This window comes from Crocuta crocuta, unplaced genomic scaffold, assembly GCF_008692635.1.
Source record: "Crocuta crocuta isolate KB4526 unplaced genomic scaffold, BGI_CrCroc_1.0 scaffold694, whole genome shotgun sequence".
Lineage (NCBI taxonomy): Eukaryota > Metazoa > Chordata > Mammalia > Carnivora > Hyaenidae > Crocuta > Crocuta crocuta.
In genome coordinates, this window is record NW_027527933.1 from 983568 (window position 1) to 1011110 (window position 27543).

General features: G+C 39.8%; 1 protein-coding gene across 1 annotated transcript; it reads right to left on the reverse strand.

Moving 5' to 3' along the window:
- Positions 1–843: 843 nt before the first annotated feature.
- On the reverse strand, positions 844–26466 carry LOC144221411 (uncharacterized). The gene is made up of 6 exons (XM_077751856.1): positions 26184–26466; positions 23766–23825; positions 11947–12073; positions 11372–11467; positions 2977–3081; positions 844–2871 (listed from the first exon to the last, which is right to left on the reverse strand). The coding sequence occupies exons 1-6, from the start codon at positions 26406–26408 to the stop codon at positions 920–922; spliced, it is 2565 nt and encodes an 854-aa protein (XP_077607982.1). The 5' UTR covers positions 26409–26466; the 3' UTR covers positions 844–919.
- Between the last annotated feature and the right edge of the window lie 1077 nt (positions 26467–27543).

Sequence of the window (27543 nt, forward strand, 5' to 3'; positions counted from 1 at the left end):
GCTCATGATAGGGAATGTCATGGGGTGATACATATTTCTCCAAAAGTGAAATCAGAGTCTGAGAAGATTATTGTTTGTTCTTTTCAAAAACTTCACATTCCATGGTTAATATTTTTATAAATATCCACCTTCAGCTTTATTTCTATTAAAAATTTTTGAGATCAGAGAAAAACATAACTTTAGGAATAAGAGCTCTAAAGGAAAATTTCTGTCTATATTTCCTAAAGACATACTTCCTTCAATACAATCTTCAGGAATTTTGTCAAGGCCTGTACAGTCAAAACATCTTTGTGACTTCCTCTATCAATTGTGTTGCTCAACATATGGCATTTCTGACAAAGTTGCTCAACTATGTTTGCTGCATTCTTTGGGCATCTCCCCTGTTATTTCCCTGACATACAATGTGCACAACTTGTAGATGAAGGTCTCGAAAAAAATACAAGATGCTGACAGTTTTCCCCAAGTGTGGTTTCTCTGATTATTAATGGCCAAATTCCGGAAGAACATTTTTATGTATCTGTTTAATTGACTGGATTATCTCCTATGTAAATTCTTGGTTTAATAAGCTCTAATTCATAATAAAATAATTCCCCATATTCCCTATATGCATTAGTATGCTTTCTTCTACATGCTGTCTTTTTCAGTTGCCTTGTTTATGACCAATTTTCAAAAACTCATCAAATTCAGAGTATTTTCCCCCATAAGTATGCTCTTGTTTGCTCTGGAAGAATACTTCTGGTAAGAGATTTGCCATTGTTTACATTCTTTTGAGTCACGTCCTTTGTGAATTTTCCATGGTATTTTGAGGTATGTATCATGAATGAAAGATTTCTCTCACCGTTCTACTTACAAATTTTCTTCCTCTGTGTGTAGCCTTGGATGTACTGTGATAACTGATTTCTGGGTGTTTATCTCACCCTCAACAGGGTTTCTCTCTTATGTGTCTTCTCTGGTGTACTTTGAGGCCTGAGTTGCAACTGAAGGTTTTCCCACAATGATTACATTCATAGGGTTTCTCTCCCGTATGTGTTCTCTGATGCTTAGTGAGATCTGACTTATGACAGAAGGACTTCCCACATTCATTACACTTGTAAGGTTTCTCCCCTGTGTGTATCCTCTGATGTATGGTGAGAACAGATTCCTCTGAAAATAATTTCCCACACTCATTACATTCATACGGCTTCTCACCCGTGTGAGTTCTCTGATGTGATCTGAGGACTGAACTGCAAGTGAAAGTTTTCCCACACTGATTACACTGACAGGATCTCTCTCCCCTGTGTGTTCTTTTATGTACTGTATAGTCTGACTTATGGTAGAAAGTTTCCCCACATTTTTTACACACATAGGGTTTCTCCCCTGTGTGACTTTTCTGGTGTACTGTAAGGTATGAATTCCTAGAGAAGAATTTCCTGCATTCCTTACATTCATAGGGCTTCTCACCTGTGTGAGTTCTGTGGTGTTTAGTGAGGTCTGATTTATTGTAGAAGGTTTTCCCACAGTCATTACACTTAAAAGGTTTCTCGCCTGTGTGTATCCTCTGATGTGCTGTGAGGACTGATTTTTCAGAAAAGGATTTCCCACACTCGCTACATTCATAGGGTTTCTCCTTTGTGTGAGTTCTCTGATGTACTTTGAGGCCTGAGTTACGACTAAAGGTTTTCCCGCACTGATTACATCCATAGGGTTTTCCCCCTATGTGAATTTTCTCATGTTTCGTGACATCTGACTTGTGACAGAAGGTTTTCCCACAAAGCTCACATTCATATGGCTTCTCCCCTGTGTGAGTTCTCAGATGTACTGTAAGGTACGAGTTTCTGGAGAAGAATTTCCCACACTGATTACACTCATAGGGTTTCTCGCCTGTGTGTGTTTTCTGATGTACTGTGAGGACTGAGTTGCTTATGAAGGTTTTTCCACATTGGTTACATTCATAGGGCTTCTCCCCTGTGTGAATTCTCTGATGTACTGTGAGATAGGACTTATGGTAGAAGCTTTTGCTACATTCCTTACATTCATAGGGCTTCTCTCCTGTGTGAGTCCTCTGATGAATTATGAGGTGTGAACTCCTAGAGAAGCATTTCCCACAAGCCTTACATTTGTAGGGTTTCTCTCCTGTGTGGATTCTCTGATGTAAAGTGAGGAGGGATTTCCGAGAGAAGCATTTCCCACATTCCTTACATTCATAGGGTTTCTCTCTTGTATGTATTTTCTGGTGTTTGGTGAGTTTTGACTTTTTGCAGAATGCTTTTCCACATTCGTTATATTCATGGACTTTGCCTCTTATGTGTGTTCTCGGGGTTACATTAAGAATGGACTTCTCCCAGAAAGGTTCTCCCAAGTTGTTATATTCAAATTCTTTCTCTTCTGTGTCAGGGAAGACTGACTTATTGAAACTAACCACTCTATCCATGTACTCATAATCCTTTACCTTTAAATGAACTCTAGGTTTCAAGAGGGATGACTTCTCCAAAGTTTTACCATATTCATTAAATTCATGAAGATTTTCCATTCTTTGTGTTACCTTGTGGACCCTGAGGGTTGAATTATTACAGAACATTTTATCAGATTCATTATGTTCAAGAGGACTCTCTCCTATATGAGCTTGGTTATATGGGACAAGTGCCTTCTCATGGAAATCTTTCCTGCATTCCTCATATTCCTTATTCCTTTGATTTAAGGATTGCTCTACATTTTTAATTTTCTGATATGAAATGAAATCTTCATTATAACTGAGGTATTTTCCATTTTGAACGAATTCACAAGGTTTCTCTCCCATTTGAGTTTTTTTCAGGGTTACTGTGAAGGAACAATTTCCCACATGGATTGAAGTCATCAGGCTTCTTAAATAGTTTTTCTTATTAATAATTAATTCTGAAATACATTTCAAATTCATACCACATGAGTCATACTTACAGGGTATTTTTATAGAAGGAATGCTGTCTGTGCTGAAATTAAAAATGTTTCCTAATACATTACCTCTATGTATAGTCAGTGTTTTGTTGTTGATAAATGGAGCCTGCCAGAAATGTCTGTCCTGGATTTCCTGATTCTGTTCTAGTTGGTTATCAACTCTGCAGACTTCTAGAAATGAGAAAAGAAAATACAACAATCATAAGTTATTAATCTTATTGTAATTATGATGAAATTACACTTACAAACAAATGCCCTTTTACATAATTGACTTAGTTTTATGAAATAAGAGAGATCCAAATAGTCACGTTGCCCCATCTTTTTGGATCTGAAGAAATAAAGCCTGACAGGGTGGAAAAAGGGGGATAGAAACTTTTAACAAGCACAACTATATTTGGCAATTTACAAATAGGTATTTTAAGATTTCATATGTACATTAGAAATAAATATAAAGTGCAATGAAGAAAAGGAAACAGTCATTGAAAAAAAGGGGGGAGCTGATCTCGGAATGGGAAATACAGAGAACTAGAGAGTCCATGAAGTTTAGTAGATGAGAACGCCCTCAAGAGGTACCAGAGGGACAATCTGATATTCTGAAGGATCATACTTTAGGTAACTTTCTTCCCATCCTTACATTAGTGCAGCTAAATTATCTCTATGGTTTACATGTTTCCAGTTTCATTCTCTTCCTTTTAAAATTACCTGTTTTGGGGCGCCTGGGTGGCTCACAATTAAATGTCTGAGTCCTGGTTTGGCCTGGGTCATGATCTCACGGTTCATGAGTTCGAGCCCCACATCAGCCTCTGTGTTGACAGCAAGCAAGGAGACTGCCTGGGATTTTCTCTCTCCCTTTCTTTCTGCCCTTCCTCCACTCTCTCTGTCTCTCAAAATAAATAAACTTTAAAAAATGTTTTTAATTACATCTGTTTTGCTACGTGTTAACTTATTATACTGTCAATAACAAATTAAATTCCAAAAGCACCAATTCACTTGTGCTTGTGACAGGACTCCTTTAATGTAGTTTTAAGTTTCCCTCTAGTCATGTTACTTACAAAGAACACAAATGTTGACCACGATATGTAAAATCGGAAGAAGAGAAAGAAGGCTGAAATGACCAAATCCATAACCTGGTTTTAGTTATGGTATATTCAGCTTAGTTTCTCAGAGTTTGTTCAAAAGGGAACTTATGCTACCACCAGATGCTAATTTTTCCCCATTTTAAACTTGCTCTGATTAATAATTTGACACCCAAATTTCCACATTTCTTGGTTTTATTCATAACCATGGAAGACCTCACTAAAACACAAAGATATTTATATTTATTTACCCTAAGAATTTTCAGCCATACTTCATGTTAACTCTTGCGTAGTACATACAACATAACAATGATGATCCTATTTAAAAATCTATTCACATCCCACTGTCTCCAAGTACCAGCACTGGTACTGCAAATAGACTGCAAATAGACTGCAGTTATAATTCTGGGGGGAAAAAAACTTTTTACGAGCAATATACATAATTAGGTGTTGTTCAACTAATCGCTTCACAGTACCATAATAAATGTCTTCTTTCTAGAAATGCCAGGCTATTAATTTGTCAAAAATTGTTCAAGTTCAACTAAGACTTTTCACTTGGCAAGCTTACATTCCACTTTGGACTTGCTCACAACTTCGTTCTTAAGGAAAATGACATGTCTCATAAATTCATAGGTCTTTACAAACTTCTCTACAATTCCAAGTCCTACTTACACTGAAATTTAAAATTAATCACATTCCAAACATCTCATTCTATCACAATGTTAGATTATACTCCTTTGAAACATAAACATACCCTGTTAATTGCTGAAATTTAAAATACTCAGTAGTCTTTTTTTTTTTTCCCCAACCACAACCTCTGGTGTCAGAAGTATTTATATCTGATTTCCTCTGAATACATTTGGGTGGATTCTGAAAGTACTGGTCCTTAACAAGTGGTGTGCTTTTCAAAACAAAGGTCAAGTTTGTTCTTGATCTTAGGGTTTGAAGTAAAATATCATATAGAATGGGAGGAACAGAAGTATATTGACATAAGATTGAAAAGCTACATGTAAAATAGTATGTGGTTTGAAATCAAACTGATAAAAATGTTGTATTCCATAGGGCAAACACTTAAATGGTTGAAATATTCCTATTAAAAAAGTAGAGGTCTTCACACTAGGTATAAAAGCCCAACCATATGGGTCTTTGAGTGCTATCATTAGAAAATCCACTCTAAATATAAATAGGCTAAAAGTAAAAAGATGGAGGGGCACCTGGGTGACTCAGTTGATGAAGCCTCCGACTCTTGATTTCAGCTCAGGTCAAGACATCACGGTTCGTGAGTTTGAGCCCAGAGGTGGGCTCTGTGCTGACAGTGTGAAGCCTGTTTGGGATTCTCTCCCTCCCTTTCTTTCAGCCCCTCCCCCCTTGTGCACTTTGTGCGCACACTCTCTCTCTCTCTCAAAATAAATCAACTTCAAAAAAATAAGTGAAAAAGATATATCATGGAAACATTAATTAAAAGAAAGAGAAAGGTACTATATGTTTCATTCTTTTTTTGCCTCTAGCATTCTAACTAAAGAGTGAGGGCTCCTGTGACTAGCCAGCCCACCTTAGATTTGAACATTTGCTAGAACAGCTCATGGAACTAAGAAAACAATTTACTTATTTATTACTAGTTTATTATAAAGGATTCAACTCTGGAACAGCCAAATAGAAGAGACACACTGGCAAGGTTTGGGGATGTGAGTGTTGTGTGAATGTATGAAACTCCAGGCATGCCACTCACCACTCCTCCAACTCCGCTGTTTAGAAGTCCTTATGGAGGTTTCATTACAGAGCCTTGAATGATTGAATCATCGGCTGCTGGCAGTGACCAGCCCTGTGCTAAGGCGATCTAGTGGCCCCCAGCACCCAGTCAGCCCAGTATACCAAAGACCTTCTTTTCACGCCAAAGACCCCAAAGGATTTTGGAGCTGTGTGCAAGGAATCACGTATGAAGATCAAATTTTTTTTTTTGATATATTATAGTCTCTGTCACTAACTAAAAACTGCAACAGACCCCCATGGTTTTATCTGAATGAAATTCAAATTTAGCGGCATCAGCCAAGAACTTCAAGATCAAGTTTATGCTGAGGTCTCCAACCTTACTCCGTGCTGTTGCTCACTGCACTTGCAACGCCAGAGCCACACTAGCCATCCTGCTGTCGACCAGACAAGTCAAGCGCGCTCCCGCCTCTCTCAGGAAATGCTAGTCTCAGGGATCACGTGGTTTGGGTTCTTTTCAACTAAAATCTTTTCATTTTTTTTATATTTTTTAATGTTTTATTTATTTCTAGGAGAGAGAGAGAGAGACAGCGTGAGCAGGGGAGGGTCAGAGAGAGAGGGAGTCACAGACTCTGAAACAGGCTCCAGGCTCTGAGCTGGCAGTCAGCACAGAGCCCGATGTGGGGCTCGAACCCACGAACCGCGAGATCATGACCTAAGAGAAAGTCGGACGCTTAACTGACTAAGCCACCCAGGTGACCCTCAACTAAAATCTTGAAGAAGCCACCTGGGCCACTTGGCTGAAACAGTCCACTTATTGCAAATGCCCTTGATCACATCATCTCATTTTCTTATCTTTAAAACCTTTCATAACCAGGGGCACCTGGTTGGCTCAGTCAGTTAAGTATCCAACTTCAGCTCAGGTGATGATCTTGGGGGTTTGTGAGTTTGAGCCCCACATCCGGCTCTGTGCTGACAAGTCAGAGCCTGGAACGTGTTTCTGATTCTGTATCTCCCTCTCTCTCTGCCCCTCCCCAACTCACATGTGTGTGCATGCACTCTCTCACTCTCAAAAATAAATAGACATTAAAAAGAAAATTAAAAAAATAAAAATAAAACTCTTCATAGCATTTGGCATGATTATAATCCCTAATTAATTATAGGATTAATTTATTTGCATCCTTATTTATTGTCTACTTCCTCCTCTATGGACTTACCTCCACACCTCCCTCCTGAATCTAAGCTCCACGAAAGCAGAGTCCTTGGCTTTCTTATTAATTGATATATCCTGAACTATTAGGATGGCACTAGTTGAATGTTAGCTAAAAGCGTAAACTTCCTGAATGCCTATTAAAGCAAGGCACTGTGTAATTTGTACCTTGCCTCATCTGATGCTCACACCTATTTTGACAAAGGTCTTATTACTGACATTAATAATGAGGAAACAGAGGCTCACAGAGGTTAAGTGACTTGTCTAAGCTAATAAATGGCTTAGCTAGGATTTGTGAGGCAAAAAAGTTCATTATAACGGGATCATCTCATCAAGAGGACATAAAGATCCTCGTATTTATACTTTTTTCTTAATGATTCTGTAAAAAAATTTTTTTTAATGTTTATTTTTGAGAGAGAGACAGAGAACAAGCAGGGAGAGGCAGAGAGAGAGGAGAGGGATCCACATAATCCAAAGCAGGCTCCAGGTTCTGAGCTGTCAGCACAGAGCCCGAAGCAGGGCTCAAACCCACAAGCCATGAGATCATGACCTGAGCCGAAGTCAGACACTTAACCAACTGAGCACCCAGGTGCCCCGATAATAATTCTTTAAACAGATAAAGCAAAACCCAACAGAACTAAAAAGAAAAATAAATGAATACAAAATTCTAGCTAGAGAGGTGAACAGTGCTTTCTCACTGTGTCACTGACAAAGATTTCAAGTATTCCAGCCCCAATCCCATCTTGCCGCTAGCCCAGCGAGTCTTAGAGCACTGCTTCATGTGGAGCAGTGATTTTTTAGGAATGCACACCTCATGTTAGAACAGGTATATTCATACACCTTCATTGTCCTCCACTTGTTTTTAGCCTCCTCTTATCTATATTGACACATACCCAGCCTTTCTGTGTTGCCCAGATTTGCAACTGGTATATTCTCTTCTGTCAGCTAGCTCCCATATTTGCTTTAATTAGTTCTTCAGTTGAATCCAAAGCCCACCACGAGCGTTATCATCATGTTTTTCTGTCACTCCTTGGTTACCTGATATTCATTCTCTAATAGAAGGGTCTAGGAACAATGATCCCAGGGTTCTTGCCTATTCAAAAAAAGATTTGCTGTTTGTTAAAGAGTATCTTCTTAAGTGGGTATAATACTGTCAATGGAACACTTTGAGGATCTTGTAGGAACTGCTCTAACTCTTAACTACAAGTTAAACTATGGAAAAGTCTGAAGCTAGTTGGACTTGTCTCTTATATTGGCTGGTTATCAAAATGATTATTTTGGAAATTTCGTCCCTTTATTAGAATCTATCCTAATGTGGTCACGCCTGACTCTTTTACACAGATTCAATTGCACCTCTCCCCTCCAAGCCCCCACAAAAAGTGTTCCCTGATTATATTAAATATTTGTTCTATTCCTTTTACTTTCCACCTTGGGGAATGAACTGTAGGTATAGTATGTAGATGAACTCTCTTCTTACTGAAATCTTCAAGATTTATTTCAGGTTCTTCTTGCTCACATTTTTCATTTCTTTTGGAATATAATTTCAACAGTATCTGTTCTTCCTCGGGATTCCTCCAATTTGCTTTCTTGACTGTGATTTTATTTTTTGTTCCAATTCTTTTCTGAGTTTGACACCCAACTATTTATTTTCTACTATTCAACTATTTATTTTCTACTATTAACTTCTTTCTTTTTTTTTTTTATGTTTTTATTTCTGAGAGAGAAAGACCGTGTGAACAGGGGAGGGTCAGAGAGAGGGAGACAGAGAATCCGAAACAGGCTCCAGGCTCTAAGCTAGCTGTCAGCACAGAGCCCAACACGGGGCTCAAACCCACGAACTGCGAGATCATGACCTGAGCTGAAGTTGGACGCTTAACCAACTGAGCCACCCAGGAGCCCCCTTAAATACTTGTATCACAGAGGTGATTAATCCAACTAGTTCTCTCTTTTGAAATTCATGATTTGATGTTTGGTCCCAATATCTATCTACTTTACGACTACTCTGATCAGATGACAATTCAGTCACCTACTATCTTTCTTTCCAATTTTTGTCATCCGTTTTTCTTGCAACAGTTTTGTATGTATTTTGTGCTGATTCCTGTTCAATGACTCAGGCTGAAAGGACATGAGCTTTTTAAGGAACGGCATGCTGTACAAGGTTTACTCGAGAGAAGGGAAGAGAGTCATGTCTTAGGCTAATGAGATAATTCCTTATGGAGAAGATTTTGCATGTGTACTGGACTCAGTTTATAGATCAGCCAAGATCTTCTTTCCTTCCTAGCCAGAGCGGCCTTGGCAATGGCAATTCCTGCATCAGGTCACCAGGCTGGCACTGCTGCCTCTCTGAACTGAGTAACGGTGGGTGTTGTGTCCAACTTGGCTACTTGGCACGTAGTTTCTGTGAAGTCAGCTCAACACCCACTGTTACTCAGTTCTGAAATTATCCTGTTAGTCCGAGCAATCAGATGTGCTGATTACAGAGCTCTGGCTGACAAGGCAATGGCTGTCTTGAACTTTCCCTTCCTCCTAACTAACCACTTCCTTCATTTTTGCAGGAAGTCTGCACATCCTGACCAACTGTAATCGAGTAAGTTTTTGCTTCAAATCCTGTGTTCTAGGAGTACCCACTAAGATGGTGCAGATTATTTCTCCACATTTAGATATCTGTGAGGTTGTTTTCCCAAACGTAAAGTCTCTCTTGCTATCACAGAAACAGAGGGCTACTGGGAAATACGGTTTGGTTTCTACACTTCACTCTACTACATCTGCTTGGCAGAACCAAACTGCATCCAAGGGAGCTCAGCTCTCTAGTGCACAGCACTGCTGTTAATCTAAGTTTCCGGTTTCACACATCAGAGTACGCACTCTGTTCATGAAAAGCACTTCACCAGTCCATCCAAGCATCAGAAATGCTTTTGTTTTCTACCCCCTGCTGATACACACACTCCTTGATTTGTTCATCAATTCTGCACCGTTTACACCTGTACGGATTTGGGATTTCAGACATCCTCTGGTATCATATAATGACATGTGTATGGCTTGTTTTCCTTAATGCTTCTGGAAGATTTGCAAGCAAACAGAGAAAAACCGCTGACTTTATTATTCTGCTTCAAAAAGTTCACTGTCTTTCAAAATTGTCTTAACTTGGCTACACCAAGTGGTGACTTGATACCACATTCCGTTTCCACCTCTTCCCCAAACTGCTTCTTCTCTCTTCACTGAGCTTTCTCCTTTTATTGACTTCTGAAAGCTGGTGTCCCTGGGACCTTCAGACCTCTCAGATCTGTTCATTCTTACTTCTAAGGAGAGGTTGTCTGATCCCTTAGTTTCAAATGCTAAGTTTAAAAACTTTAAATCCTACCATAAACTGATAATTTCCAAATAAGTTGATCTCCAACCTGGGGTCTCCCCTAAACTACCTCTGCTCATACAGCCAAATGCTAACTCCCAGGTAAGCCGGATATTTTATCATCACCTGAAACGTGGTATGTGCAACCTAAACTCCTAACGCCCCCTTCTAAACTGTTTCTCCCAGTCTCCCCATCTTGGCAACTGGTACCCATTCATCCAATTGCTCTGGATGAAATCCTCGGAGTAGTTCTTACTCCTTTCTTTCTTTCTCTCACATTTCTTACCCAACTCACAGCAAATCTTTTAGGCCCCACCTTCAAAAGATAACCAGAAGGCAACCACTTTTAATCTTCTCCACCACTTCCAACCAGGGGTGAGCTATCACCACCTCCTCACAGACTGAAGTACTGTCCTGATGTCTTGCTTTCATTCCTCTGCCCCAGTAGTATTTTCTTTGCCCAGAGGTCAGAGAGAAAAGTTCAAAGAAAAAATAAGCATATGTTGCTTATTAGGTAAAATTATACCAAAGGCTTCTCATTTCATTCAGAATAAAATCAAAGTTTTTATTATGGCCCGAATGGCCCTACAGAATTTGAGCTCCTTTACCACTATAATGTCAACTCTTCCCACCCTCTGCTCACTCATTTCCCCCAGTCCACACTGACACATGTGCCCTCAAAAACACCAAGTACATTCCTGCCTTGGTGGAATGACATTTAATGTCCCCTCTGCCATCCAGACTCCCCATGATCTTCACCCTCATTCCGTTCAAGCTGATATCACCCAACTGCCTTCCTGAACCTCTTTTCTCAAATAAAAAATTTCATTATTTTTCATCTTTAACTTCCTTGCTATTTTATTGGTATGTTATATGTCTGTGTGTTACGTACGAACTGTTGTTTGTTTCTTACGTTTCTCTTCCTATCAGAATGTAGGTTCCGTGAGGTGAGGAACAATTTAGTTTGCTTAAGTGTTTCCAGCACCTAAAACGTTGGTGCACACACTAGGTACTCAGTATTTGCAGAATGTGAAATGAACACGTAAGCAAACACCTGAGAACAAAAGGAATTCATACCGTGCCACCTAGTGTCCATCCGTTTAACACATCCTAACTCACCTGGGCAGCTCTGGTCTGGGGACTCTCCCTCTACGAGCCATGGCTGCTGTCCTTGTTCCAGCCTGAAGATCACTTCTGGTTTGGGGACGCAGTACCCTGCGGATGGGAAACGACATGGGAGCTGGACTAGGCCCATGGGCTTCAGGGCCTTTGAAGAACACAGAAAACGAAACTTCAGGGGCCAAATACAACCTTTCATTGAAAAAGAAAACAATTGTTTTTAATGTTTATTTATTTTTGAGACAGAGACAGAGCACGAGCAGAGAAGGGGCAGAGAGAGGGGGAGACACAGAATCCAAAGCAGACTCCAGGCTCCAAGCTTTCAGCACAGAGCCCGACACGGGGATGGAACTCACGGACTGTGAGATCATGACCTGAACCAAAGTCAGAAGCTTAACCGACTGAGCCACCCAGGCGCCCCGAGAAGAAAACATTATTTATGGTGCTTCAACAATCCTTCCCCTTACTACTTGAATATCAAGCCTCCCTATCACTAAACCCAACAAAGCTTCTACAGGTTTCAAACCAAGAAAGGACATGCATACTAGAAGTCTACATGGCAAACCATCTCTTACCCACTGACACAAGGTGGCTGTAGTTCTCCAGCATCACGTCCCTGTACAAGGTCCTCTGGGCAGGGGCCAGGCGCTGCCACTCCTCCTGGGAGAAGCCCACAGTCACATCCTCAAATGATAATAATCCCTGAAACAGCACAGTACAGTTGTGTAAGTAATGAGAACTGGAAGACATAAAATAGCTGTCAGAGAACTGTTAGGGGGTTAGCTATTCACAGGCAATTAGAAAATGTGTTATGCCATGTCTACTTGTGCACTTGGCTGGACAAGGAGATCCCGTGACAGATATTCCTCACCGCTGTGCTAAGGGACCGGTGTCCCACTAAATGCCTGTGTGTCGTAGTAAAGAATTCTCCTACTCTGAGAGTCTGAAGACCAATAATACCCCATCACTGTTCTCAAGGAGCATATAGTCTGACAAACAGACACAAACGTGTAAGCATATAACTGCAATGCAATGCTACTACAGGAAAAAGATGCGCAAAGTAGATAGAGGTTACAGAGGAGAGAAAAGTTCTATTCCTGCTACTGGGGTGGGTTTCATTGACAACAGAGTATCATTCACAAACCTGGGGCAACAGCATCACCATGCATACATCCAAAATATGTAGTGAAAGGAGTAACAATGAACACACAGGGTAGTACTGTTGGGACTCTGAGAAGATAAACAGCTATAGTAACATTCAGGGAACATGTTACGAGCAATTCTGGACATAACTCCATACATTAAGGGTGTCCAAAATACTTGGTTACTCTTCCAACCAGGAAACCTTTTTTTAAAAAATATAATTGTCAACTGATAATGTCAATCTATATATTAAATTTCCTCATTTTTTTCTAAGTTATTTTTATTGTTTTCAACTGAATAAATCTGGTACATAACACTGTGTAACTTTGATACACCTATATATTGTAATGATTGCCAACGTAGCTATATTTACCACAATACCTAATGATAATACAGTATTACTGTCTATATTCATTTCACCATACATTAGATTTCTCCATTCTTTTTTTTTTGGATTAAAATAAATATAGGGAGGCATCTGAGTACTTTCTTCCCATAACTGAACAGACTATCTTACACAGTCCCTGGGTTATGTACGACCCACTGAGGAGATGACCACTGTGGAAAACATTTCAACAAACAGACATAAGCAAGCAGAGACAGAGACGTATCATTCCCAGGTTATCAAAACAAATAGCTAATAAATACTCATGCCATATACTAAAACTTGGTTAACAGGAGAAAGAACAGCCTATTACCCAGAAATTGTTAAAGTATTATTGAGAAAAAAATAAGGAATACCTGAATAAATGAATACACTATATTCATGGATTGGACAGCTCAATAATACAAAACGTCATTTCTCCCCAAATTAGCCTATAAATTCCAGACAACTGGAATTAAAATCTTGGCAGATATTTCTGTGGAAACTAACAAGTTCATTCTCAAACTTACATAGAAACTCAAATGACTAAAAATAACCAAAGCCATCTTGGAGAACAAAATGAGTAAACTCACAGTGAGGTAGGCAGAATTCTAAAATGACCTCCAATGACCCTCACACACAAGGGACAGACTTGTGTTCCTGTGATTTTGTGTTCCTTGTGTTATGGTTTTGCAAGTATAATTAAGATCCCTTAATCAGCTGACTCTGATCTAAAAGGGAGATTGTCTTGGGTGGGCCTGACCTAATCGTGTAAGTCACTTAAAGAGGATAAAATTCTTCTACTGATCTGAAAGCAAGCTCCTGTGAGTTCTACAGCTATGTAGAAATAAATTCTGCCACGTATGTATGGAAGGGAACCCAGGTGACACTTTGACTGCAGCCTTACACCTAAGAGGCCCTAGCTAACCTATTCCCAGACTCCTGATACACAAAAACTGTGAGATAACAAATTTGTGTTGTTCTTACCTATAAAATTTGAGGTAACTCATTACGAAGTACAAAACTGATGGACTAATGGATATAAAGATTTATTCCGACGATAGAGTAATCTAACAGAGTATGCTATCACTAAAAGATAAACTGAAGGATCAATGGAACTAAATTTATAATCTAGAATCTGACCCACAAACATAGATACTTGGTTTATTTAAAAAAAAAAAAAAAAGCGTTACTAGTAGAGCAGTGAGAAAAGGACATTGAGAAAAACAAATTTGATGGGGCGCCTGGGTGGCTTAGTCGGTTAAGCGTCCGACTTTCGCTTAGGTTATGATCTTGCAGTTNAAAACAAATTTGATTTCAATCTCACAAAATATGTGAAAATCAATTCCAGATGGACAGCAGGTTCAAATGTGATCAGTAAAACTTCCAGAACATTACACAAAAAACTATCTTCATGATCTGTAGATAAGTAAAAAAAAAAAAAATTAAAAACACTAACTACAAAGAAAAAGAGGACATTGAAGTTAAGAACTTCTATTAATCCAAAGGAAATAAGTTTGTTTGTTTGTTAGGACAGACAAACAAAGTGTGAGCAGAGGAAGAGCAGAGAGAGGAGACACAGAATCTGAAGAAGGCTCCAGGCTCTGAGTTGTCAGCACAGAGCCTGACACGGGGCTCGAACTCACGAACTGTGAGATCATGACCTGAGCCTAAGTCGGCCACTTAACCAACTGAACCACCCAGGTGCCCCCAAAAAACAAGTTTTTAAAAAGGCATCAGAGGACAGGAAATTTTGGCAACATCTTGAAATGATAAAGGGATTATATCCAAAATATATGAAATACTCCTAAAATAATAAGAACAACATGATTTAATGGAAAAATGGGGAAAGGACCTAACACAGTGACTTCACAAAAGAAAAGATCTATGGCCAAGAAATGTGAGAAAAAGGGCTCAACCTACACTAGCAGCCACTGGGTGAAAGGCTGTTGGGAATAAGAACATTCACACGTCCCCAAGTTTCACATGACAGATGATTAGTTTACAAAAGGAGAAAAAAAAGTCTACTTTTCGAGTAGGATATTTGGTGGTATTATTAATAATGCTACACTCATACCTTATAAGAAATATATGATAAATGAGCCTAAGAAAAATAAAGAATCTGACTCAATCATGAGGAAAAACAGATCAGTCAAAACAGACATGCTTCTCAACATGGCTGCCCACAGCCAGGCACCATCCCCAGAGTTTCTGACTTAACTGCTATGAAGTGTGGTCTCGGTACAAAGATTCAAAGAGTTTCAGAGGATTCTAAATCCCTGTTAAGCTCAATAATAACTATTCAACAAGACATGTGACCAAGACTTAAAAAATAAAAATCTATTATATGAAAGAATGTAAGGGTTATGATATTAAGATCTTTGGATCCTAAACCCAATAAAGTTTAAAGGACACTTTGGGTACAAACAGAGATATCATAAAGAAAATATGTGGGGAAAATGCTTCTATCTTTTTAACTTTGTAAAATATGAAAAGTGAATTAAAATACTTAAACATGAAGTTATAACAAAAAGTGAACAAAACCTACATAAAGAAAGTTATGAAAGTATTCCTTTAAAAAGCTATTAGAAGAAACTAAAGCTAGCCCATGTTCTCACATAAGAAATCTTAGCATCTTTGATTCGTAACATTAATAGGGCAATTTAATGCAGTCTCAAATAATACATAAAGCTTCTAAGTGGGAATAAGACAAGTTGGTTATATATTTTAACTGGAAGAAAAGCAAAGTAAGCCAAGAAAAACCTGAGAAAAGAGCAATGAGAAAGGATTAATCTACCAGGCAGTACCAAATATAAACATAAAGCTTCCGCAATTAAAATAATATGGTACAGACAAATAAAAAGAGGTATCAATGGAAATAGACTCAAATACATCTGGAATATAGTAAATGATAAAGACAGTATCATAAAGTAGGAAAAAAAGAATCTCACATTAAGACTGATCAGATAACTTGGGGCACCTGGGTGGCTCAGTTGTTTGAGCAACCAACTTTTGCTCATGATCTCACAGTTCTTGGGTTCGAGCCCTGCATGGGACTCTGTGCTGACAGCTCAGAGCCTGAAGCCTGTTTCAGAAGCTAAGTCTCCCTCTCTCTCTGCCCCTCCTCCTCTCAGGCTCTATCTCTCTCTGTCTCCTGTCTCTCAAAAAATAAATAAATGTTAAAAAACATTTTTTTAAAGAGTGATAAGATAACTTAATAGATAGGATAAGAAAGATAAAATAGGATCCTTTCTCATCTATACATCAGGAAAACTGCAAATGGACACGTAGGGGTTAAATGTAAAAGACTATGTAAATTATAGAAGAAAACATGGGTGAATTCCTCCATAACTTAAGAAGGAATAAAATTTTCCTGTGACTAAAAATCCTGATGCAATAAAATAATGACAGATTTGACCAAAAATATTAAAAAACAAGCAAACAAAACCTTCTGCAGAGTTAAAGTAAAAACCAAAATCAAAAGATAAACAAAAATGACAACTCAGAAATAAGTATTTGCAACTTACGTGACAAAGAAAGGGTTAATATCCCTATATAATGAGTTCTTTAAAAAGGGAAAAAATGGGGCCTGGGTGGCTCAGTCAGTTGAGCGAGCTGACTTCGGTTCGTGGGTTCTGGGTTCGGCCCGCATTGGGCTGTGCTGGCAGCTAGCTCAGAGCCTGGAGCCTGCTTCAGATTCTGTTGTCTCCCTCTCTCTCTGACCCTCCCCTGCTCATGCTGTTCTCTCTCTCTCAGAAATAAATAAAACATTAAGAAAAAAAAGTAAAAAAAAAAAAAAGGAAAAACCAACCGCCCTATGAAATATGGGCAGGGACTGTGAAGAGAAAACTCACGGGAAGAGAAACTCTAATGGCACTAAACTGTATGAAATCAAGCTCACCCTTTAAAAAGAAAAATGAAAATAAAAATTATACTGAACCATTTCACTGCTATGGACCAGCAGAAATCCAAAAGAATAAAAGCACATATACTTAATTTAATTTGCTGTTGGCATAAAAGCATCCTCATATCCTGCTGTTAAGAATGCAAAATGATTAACCACTAAGAAGTGGAATATGGCAATAGTTAGCTGCCTTACACATGAATTTGCCACTTACTGCAGAAATTCCATTTCTGGGAACCAACCACAGAGCACAAGAAAGAAAAGACGTAGGCGCAAGGCTACATTGCTATTTATAGTTACAAAAGACTAGAAACCACCCAAATATTGGTTAATAAAGAACTGGCTGAATGTGTTATGATACACTCACACCATGGAGTGGTACAGAGCTACTGGAAAAAGAACCGGGGAATATCTCTGTATAGTGCCACAGGGTGAACTCCATAACATACTATTAAGTGACAGAAAGTTTAAGTGAGAAAATCAAGTATAATATGGGACCCACAAAGATCTCCATATGGGTCTGCTTACATTAAAAATAACCAAATGAGAATCATTGTGTTGTACAAGTAAAATTAATGTAACACTATATGTTAATTAACTGGAATTCAAATGAAACCTTGGGGCACCAGGGCAGCTCAGTTGGTTTAGGGCTTGACTCTTGATTTTGGCTCAGATCATGATCCCAGGGTTGTGGGATCAAACCCCAGATCAGGTTCTGCACTGAATGAGGAGACTGCTTGAGTATCTCACTCTCTCTCTCTCTCTCTGCCCCGCTTGCTGCTCTAAAATAAACTGTAATTAAAAAAACAATTTTTTTTAAACAATGGTCACCCTCAAAGGGTACGGGAAGGAACAGGAAACAGGATGGAGGGGACCGAGATAGAAGCCAGACTGATTTCTGAATACGCTGTGTTTTATATGTACAGTTCATCTTCAAAAAATTGTATTTTTTAAACAAGAATAATTATCAAAATGAAAATAAAACCGTAAAACAAATAGCAAATAAAATAAATGAATCTAATTGTGTCCTAATTTGATGGTACACCTCAGAGAGAAAACATGTGCTGAATTTAAGACACAGGAATATGACTGCGTATTACAGTGGGAATATACCTGAAGGATAAAAGAACTGGAAAAAATAAAAACAAAACGAAACAAAAAAACCCCTGAACAAAAGATTCACAAATCTGACTACATCAAAATGCAAAACTTTCACATGACTGATACCATAAAGTTAAAAGAAAGAACAAACCCTGGAGAAGACATTTACAATGAATAAAAACAGGATTATTATACAAAACTCATAAAGGATATTTATAAATAAGTAAGAAACACAAGAACGAAATCAATAGAAAAAGATGTAAAAATACACAATATGTATAAGCCAACATTTCACAGAAAACTGAAAGGCACAATGTGATAAAGCAATCAGAGAAATATAAATCACAACAATGAGGCTTTCGTTATCCATCAGAGTAGCCATAATTTAAAAAATTTTTTTTAAATGTTTATTTTTGAGAGAGAGAGAGTGTGAGCGGGAGAGGGTCAAGAGAGAGAGGGAAACAGAATACGAAGCAGATTCCAGGCTCTGGCCTCTAACTCAAGACTCATAAGATCATGACTTGAGCTGAAGTTAGAAAGCCACCCAGGTGCCTCAAGCCATAATTTTTAAATAATAATAACAACCATTAATAAGGAGATAAAGAACAGTATGCTATCATATATGCTGGTGTGAGCCACAAGGTCACTTAGGAGACCAATCAGGCAGTACCAAGTGACAACAGAAGACCCTTCATGCTCCAACAATATTAATCATGTGTGTACACTCCAGTATACTTGAAATGCTCGTTCATATACAGGGAGAGAAAATGTGAAAGATGTTCACTGGAGAATTATACACAAAAATGAAAAATGAAAATGACATGTCTTTTAATAAAGAAATGGACAACTAAAACGTATGGTGGCATAACAGAACATTAAAATGAATCAAGTATTAATCAACTTTAACATATCATAAATGCAGTATTAAATTTTAAACACAGAGCTGCGGTAACTTACACATTAAATGAGACCGCATTCATAATTCTAAAAATCATATACAACAAAAATATATATTCTTTCATGGCACATGCATACAGTTTTGTCTCCCTATGCAAATGTAATGACAAATCAATGTACCTACACAAATAGAAGAGAACAGTGAGTCAGGGATGAAAACCCAGGAGTGGCTGGGTGATTCCTGGTCCCAGAGATATTCACGTCCTAAGCCCTGGAGCCTGTGAACAGTCCTGTACGTGGCTAAAGGGACTTTGCACATATGATTAAGGGAAGAATCTTGAAAAGAGATTACCTAGCTTGTGCTTGGAGCCTAATCACAGGGGCCCTAACAAGCTGGCAGAGACCGGACTACAGATGGCAAGGCGATGTGAAGACAAAGGCAGCAACTGAAGTAATGTGCTTTGAAAATGGAGGAAGGTACCCCAAGAGCCAAACAAAAAGCCAAGAAACAGATTCTCCCCTCAGAGCCTCCAGAAGATACCAGTCCTGCCACGACCTTGACTTCAGCCCCGTCAGAGGAATTTCGGACTTCAGACTTCCAGAACTGCAAGAGGGCAAATCTGTGTCCGCCCCAGCCACCACATCTGCAGCAATTTGTTACAGCTCTAGTAGGAAACCAATATAATAGGAAACGTTATTTATCAAGTCAAGATTCCATGAAGGAAATCTCACCGAGAGGTAGAAAGGGGCTTGTGTGGAGTCCCAGGAGCCTGCAGTGGAGACTGCACAAGAGCACAGGCAGGGAGATCAAGGAACTCAAACTTAGCAAACTGTCGCCCAGGCAGACCCAGGTCAGGAACGATGAGCGAACTGTGAGGGCTCCATCCCTCCACAGAAACCTCACAACAACGGGAAGCAACTAGCAGAAAGAATTTTATCAGAATTCGGGAAGAGGCAAAGGTTGACAACCACCTACCACAGGACGGATACAGCAGGCAGCTGAAACCTGGGAGGAGAGACCCGTGTGGCTTTGACTCAGCCTCGCAGGGGGCACTCGTCGACTAGGGCTGCCAGAGCAAAGAACGCAAGCTGGGTGGCTGACATAACAGAATGTTACAGTCACAGTTATGAGGCAAAAGTCCAAGGCTACAGTGTTGGCCCGGTGGTTCCTTCTGAGGGCTGTGCGTGAAGGAGCTGGTCAAGGCCTCTCTCATGGGCTTGCAGGCCACCATCTGCCCGTGTCTCATCATCTTCCCCCTGTATGCAGCTCTGGGTCCAAATCTCCCTCTGACGAGGACACCAGTCACACTGTATTAGAGTCCACCCTAATGATCTCACTTCAACTTGATTACCTCGGTAAATATCCTATCTTCAAATAATGTCATAGGGGGTTAGGACTCCAACATATGAATTTTGGGGAGACACAATTCAACACATGACACTGGCTCAGCAACAGTCTTGGAAGATGAAATCCCACCTTCCTGGTGTGCATTGCTGGTGCTGGAGAGAGAAGAACGGAGCTGGTTCTCAAACAACTGGGCTGGTCTGTTTTGACCTGTCTGGTGGAAACGTGAAAAGACCAATCCAAAATACTCATAACTCTTGCACATCACAGAAAGGACTATGGGAGGGCATTTACTGAAAACATTTAAAGGCAAATGAACCAGCTGCTGCCACCAGGGGCAAAAGATAACACTTGGGGCAAACAAGAGATATGCCAAAAAAGTCTGGCAAGAAAAGCTGGGGAGTGGAATAGCTTGAGACTGAAAAACTTCCGTATGTCCTGAAAACTTAGAAGATACACGTATCCAGGGCAAGATGCATGTTCAGAAAAGACCCCCAAAGCCCCAGGCTCTTACCTCTGATGGTCATCAGCTCTGCGCTGGCAGGAAGTGAGGATAAGGGAAGAGTTGTCTACTGCCCAGCCTGTTGGTGGTAGTGGTGGTGATGGTATACTCCAACAAACCCAGACACCAGCAGCAAGGACTCAGAGATTTTTGGTTTTTTGGCCCCAGGGATTTAAGAAAATCTCTAGTTCACCATTGGGGGCACCTAGGTGGCTCAGTCGGTTAAGCAACCGACTTCAGCTCAGGTCATGATCTCGTGGTTCGTAAATTCGAGCCCTGTATCAGGCTCCGAGCTGTCACCTGTCAGCCTGCTTTGGATTGTGTCTCCCTCTCCCTCTGCCCCTCCCCTTCTCTCTCTCTCCTTCTCAAAAATAAATAAAAACATAAAAAAAATTTTTTTTTAATCACTAGTTCACCATTGGCAAATGGAATGGATACTTCGGTAAAGAAATGGAACAAGTACGGTCTTTACAAAAAAGTCTTTCTTTACAGAAATTCATTACACAACAACAAAACTATACCCCACATAACAGTAACAAGCCTAAGGGAGAAAAAACAGTCTCTTCAACAAATGGTACTGGAACTGGATATCCACATGCAAATGAATGAAAGTGGACCCCTCCCTCACATTATACACAAAAAGTAACTCAAAACAGATCAAAGACCTAAATATAAGAGCTAAAAACTATAATACTCTGAGAAGAAAACAGGAGTGAATCTTTATGATCTTAGATTTGACAACAGATTCTTCTACATGACATCAAAGGCAAATGCAACAAAGAAAAAGAGAAACCAAATTTTACCAAATTATAACCTTTTGTGAAATCAAAGGACATACTATCAAGAGAATGAAAAGACAACTAACAGAATGAGAAGAAATATTTGAAAATCATATATCTGATAAAAGTCTACTACCTAAAATACTTATAGAAATGCAATTTAAAAAATGAACTAGGAATTTAAGGGGTACCAGGGTGGCTCAGTCGGTTAAGCAACCAACTTCAGCTCAGGTCACGATCTCACAGGTTTGTGGGTTCCAGCCCCATATCAGACTTTGTGCTGACAATGCAGAGCCTGTGTCAGATTCTTTGTCTCTCCCTCTCTCTGCCCCTCCCCCACTCTCACATGCTCATTCTCTTTCTCTCCCAAAAATAAACATTTAAAAAATAATAATAAATTTTAAAAAATAAAAATAAAGGGTGTCAGGAATAATAATAATAATAAAAATGGACCAAGGATTTGAATAGACATACATGCAAAGCAGATATCCAAATACCAAACAAGCAAATGAAAAGGTACTCATCAGTCATTAGAGAAAAGCAAATCAAAATCACAATGAGATATTACTTCATACCCACCAGGATGGCTAAAATAAAAAGACAACAAGCACTGTCAAGAAATGAACTCTCATACATCATTGGTGAAAATGTGAAACTGTGCAGCCATTGTGAACAAGTCTGGCAGTTCCTTAGTAAGGTAAGAATACAACTAACATAGGATCCAGCATTTTCACTTCTGAGTAAATACCCAGAAGAACTAAAGACAAGTATTCAAGCAAAACTTGCACATGAAATGTTCAGAGCAGTGCTATTCACAATAGTGGAAAGGCCGAAACAGCCCAAATGTCCATAAACTGATAAGTAGATACACAAAATGTGATCCATCTATGCAATGGAGTAGTCAGTAATAAAAAGGCATGAAGTCTTGGTAAAGTCAACTTGGTATTTCAACTATAAAATGAAGAAGGCTTGAGGACCTAATGTGTAACATGGTGACTACAGCTGACATCCCTGTACTATACAATTAAAACCTGCTGCTCCAGGGGCACCTGGGTGACTCAGGCAGCCAAGCCTCCAACTTCAGCTCAGGTCATGATCTCAAGGCTGGTGGGTTCAAGACCAGTGTCAGGCTCTGTGCTGACAGCTCTCAGCCTGGAGCCTGCTTTGGATTCTGTGTCTCCCTCTCTCTCTCTGCCCCTCCCCTCCTCACACTGTGTTTGTCTCTCTCTCTCAAAAATAAATAAAGCATTAAAAAAAAGTTGCTATGCCAAAACATGAAGAAAACGTGAGGTAATGGATGTGTTTGCTGACTAGATGCAAGTCCTTTCACAATGTATACAAATATCGAAATCATCATGATGTACACTTTAAATGTCTTACAGTTTTGTCAAATACATCTTAATAAAGTTAGATAAGAAAATGAAGTCTGTCACATCCTACAATATGAACAAACCTTCAAAGCATTCTAAATTAAGGAAGACCCACACAAAAATACATATCATGTGACTGTATTTATATAAAAGACCCCGAAGAGGCAAGTCTACAGCAACAGAACGTATTTTACTGGTTGGCAGGGACTGGGAATTTCAGAGTTACTTTAAGGACATGCAGTCCGTGTATTCTACAGAAGCTCTAGGTTTTATCAAGGGAAAACAAAAACAAAACAAATCAATATCATCGGAAAGCGGTCTATGTGGGCTTCAGTAATGCAGTCTCTCAAAATCAACTTGGCTCTGCTCAGTTCTTTGTCTTTTGCTTCCACTGAAGGATAATTACAGACATTCTGGTTGCCACCAGAAGCTTATCATTTATATAAAAAGAAACAAAAGTTTTTCTATTCACCTCTTAATGCCAGAAAGTCTTTAGGCTTCAAAAGGAATCAGGTTGCTCTATGCATGATCAATGTAACGCAGTCTTTTTTTTTTTTTGGTAATGACTAACAGGTCAGAAATATTTGCAACTTAAGTTCGATAACCATCTAACTTTATTTGATGTGTGTGTGTGTGTGTGTGTGTGTATCTCCTCATCAACTATGCCTTATTGATCTGTTACTGCAATGCTACTGGTCTATAGACCTCAAATCACCTGCAATCTTGTTCAAAATGAAAATTCTTTGGCCCCATTCTATGGTCTAACAAACTTTCCAGTTTTGATCTGATGCGCAGTGAGGTTTGAGAACCATTGTGTCATGCTGTTTCCCTCAGGAAATTTTATCAATTTTATTTTATCAATTTTATCAATTCCTACTTTTGATAAAATTCCATTTTATCAATTCCTACTTTCCCATTAATATGGGAGACATGACCCTCATAAAATCCATAATAAAACAAAGCATAAAATGACTTCAACAGCAACTCACATAGGATTTCTCCATAATTTGCTGGTCTTTCTTGGAAAAATGCTGAAATCTCTGAAATAGCTGGGATAGAAAAACAGGAATGAAGTCATTAAAGGTACAGATTGCTTTGCAGTTCCTGGATTTGCCTTCTTAAAAAGCCACCAACATCACCAGGGTAAAATGCCTCTCTGTGGGACAATATCCTTTTCACCTTGGAGAAGGAGCAGGAAAGAACATAAGATAAAGCACCCACATGTAACCGTGACTTGGCCATCCAGAGCTTGGGTGTGCAATTTTTCACTGGGTGAATTTAACTCTTGTCTATTGATATTTTAATATTTTAAAATAATAGATGTGCCCCTTTATTCTGCTTCAAATAAGTTTTAAAAATGAGAAAACTGGTTAAACAAATTACAGTATGCTAAATGAAGAAAACCTACACCTTCAGCAAAGGTTGTATAATAAAAGTTGTCACATGTGTATTCCTTGCTTACTCCCCAAATTAGAGAACTCAACCAAAGCTACGAAAAAAAAAAGGAATGGAGGCACTTTAAGGGTACTTTTTGTTTTTCTAAAATATATGTATTCTGAAATGTTTGTCTTTTAAGAAATGTGTTTTCACAGTGATGATGTGGTTAGCAATGGCCTGGGTGTGGGGAGATTCAATATCTACTTTGGGCTCTGCCCCTAACACAAAACCAGAGAAATTCACTTATACCCTCAGCACCAATTTTTCCTCACTTTTCAAGAAAATAAACTCTTTTCCTACTGCCATCCTATAAAGAGCTCATCAGCACATCTTTAAATGCCAGATTCATTATGTGAAAGACAGCTTAGAATCTGGGAAGAGTGAGCGAAAAATAAGGAGAGTGGGGGGTGAGCTGGGAATGGTGAGACAAAACGGACTCCGATCTAGTTTTAAGGCTCCTTCTCGCATATCCTTGGAGCGCCTCCAGTGAAGTTGTATTTCCTGTGTACCCTAACTGTCCTTCACTAGTTCAGCCCAGATGCTTCTCTTCTGAAACCTGGTCTGGACTTCCCTTCACAGGCAGCCCTGAAGGCTTCTGAAGGTGGCAACATTCTCAAATCTCACTCATTCTGAACAGGCTGTGCATATCTGGAATCTGCTCCTGAGAACTACACTGCCTCTGCTCAAAACTCAAGTAGTGGGGTGGTTCTCTCCAGGTAAGACACTCTTCCTAGAGATTCCACCTTATTTGACAAGAGGTGCTTCATTCTAAGATAGATGAGAATTCATCTAAGGCGCAAATTCATTTTAAAGGGACTTGTCACCCAGGCCCACATTTCCACTGTGTTTGTTACTCCATAGAACCTCTGGTCAGACCTTCAATAAACTCGTATCAAGGCTTCTGAGAACCGTTACAGACCTAACTCAGAAACAATTATGCTGTCTCTATCTGAGTCTCTGAAAACCTCTAGAAATCCCCGAAACAGAACTGCTACATGGTAAGATTCAATCGTCCAAATGGTTTCTTCACATGCCAAATTACTTCTGCTAAGTGCTGTGCAGGATTAAATACTGGCTTTTACAACCAAGATAGTAAATTGCAAAGGCCATGGCATTCGGAGAAACAACTAAAATTGTGTTCTAGTTTATCTGCTACTGGGCGCACCCATCACGCACGCGCAACGCATGCTCCTCCCGCGGCCGCACAAGCCACGCCCCGGGGTCCACGCGAAATGTGCATCTTCCTCGGTGTTCCTAGTCGCCGCGTCCCAGCATCCCAGGCCGGCCCCTCCTTCTAANGTGTTGTGACTTGGATATATAACTTTCCTCTCGGTCTCCGTTTTCCAATTTGTTACAGCAGGGAGAGCTATACCCACCTAGGTGAGCATAAAGTAACGAGTAAGAAGTCTGTTAACACCCGTAATATTTACTGCTAGGCCTCTGAGTAACTCCAGAGGCAGGTGTTACGAATACCTCCAGTTTTACAGACGTAAAATCTCAGGCAGGCTATTTTTCCCAGATGATTCTTTTATACCCGGTTCTGCCCGGCATCAAACCACTTGCTCAACCCGGGACCCCCTTCCCTCNTCTCTCTCTCGGCAACTGGGCGCACCCATCACGCACGCGCAACGGATGCTCCTCCCGCGGCCGCACAAGCCACGCCCCGGGGTCCATGCGAAATGTGCATCTTCCTCGGGGTTCCTAGTCGCCGCGTCCCAGCATCCCAGGCCGGCCCCTCCTTCTAACACAAACTCTCGCGTCCCAGCGTCCCTCCGCCCGGCCGAGGCCTCCCCTCCCCAGTCTCTCGGGTAGAACAGCCAAGGGTCCCGCCGCGGTCCGTGGGCCTCTTCTCCACTCCGAACACCGCGGCTCCCTGGAGCCGCTCAGGGATCCTCTGGGAGCTCTCGAACCCTCTGGCCTCTCCAACCCTCCCATTTGGGCCGCACGAGGTCCCGCACCGGCAAGCCGACCTGCAGGATCGTGGAGGTTCCGGACTGTCTCTCACGGTAGGCCAGAGAATCTAGAAGGGCCTGCGAAGTTTTGCACATGCGCAGAAGAAGCCGCATAAGACCCGTTCCCATAACCACGCGGGGCGGGCTCACAAACTTCCGGACTCCGTTTCCCACAAGTCCGCTCGCCCAGGACCTAGAGAATTTTAGAAACGTTGATATTTTGTAATTAAGAGATTGTGGCATGGGATTGTCTCTTCTGTACGCAGCCCTGTATTTTTTCAGTAGCTCAGAGAAATAATCTTAAAACCTGTGTGCTGTGTCTTTTGAACACCAAGCTACCAAAGGAGGCGAAAATATAAATCAATGTATATTAACATAAATGGGAAAATTACCTCGAATAATAGAAAGCTAAGTGAAGTAAATACTAGGAAATTCTAGCAATGAAATAAAAAAATAATGTTAAACAGTAGATAAAATAATAGCATTTCTCTCAACGGTGAGGAAGATAAGCAACTGGGCCCTTCATATATCGCATAAAAATAAATCCAGACTTCGGTAAGGAGAAACGTATTTCAAAAACACTATTGCGATAGGAACAATGCTCTGACTTCAATCTGAAAGCGTCTTAAGATTGAATAGAAAAAAGGGACACTTGGCTGGCTCAGTTGGTGGAGCATGTGACTCTTGATCTCAGAGTTTTGAGTTCAAGCCAAATATTGGGTGTGGAAATTACTTAAATAAGGAAATAAACTTTAGAAAAAGGTTTTTCTTTTATAGGGAATATGAAAAAGGGTCAACAGAAAATTTTGAGAGGAAACTGGGGAAGTGAGTGGGGGAGGTGAACAAAAAACATGATGGGGTAGTCTGTCATAAAATGTTCCCACTGTGGTCAGCCAACCTTGGGGATGAGCTGTTCAGGGTGCATGCTCAGGCCTGCGGAAAAATGAAGTTCAGGGGCACATGAAGGGAAGAGGAGCCTAACCAAAGATTAGTCAAGCTAAGTCAGTGTAGACCTGACCTATAAGAGATTCGAAAAGGTGTCCTTTAGCCTAAAAAGGACTTGTGACTGATTTCTTTCACTTAGCATAATGTTTTTCAAAATTCATCCCATGTTTTAGCATGTATTAGTACTTTTTTTTTTTTTTTTCTAAATAATACTCCATTGGATATACCACATTTTGCTTACCCATTTATCAGTTGATGGCCATTTGAGTTGTTTCCATTTTGGCTATTATGAATAATGTTGCTGTGAACATTCATGTGTAAGTTTTGTGTGGATATATGTTTTCATTTCTCTTGGATATTTACCTAGAAATTAAATTACTGATGCAGATGGTAACTGTATGTTTAATATTTGGAGGAACTGATAGCCTGTTTT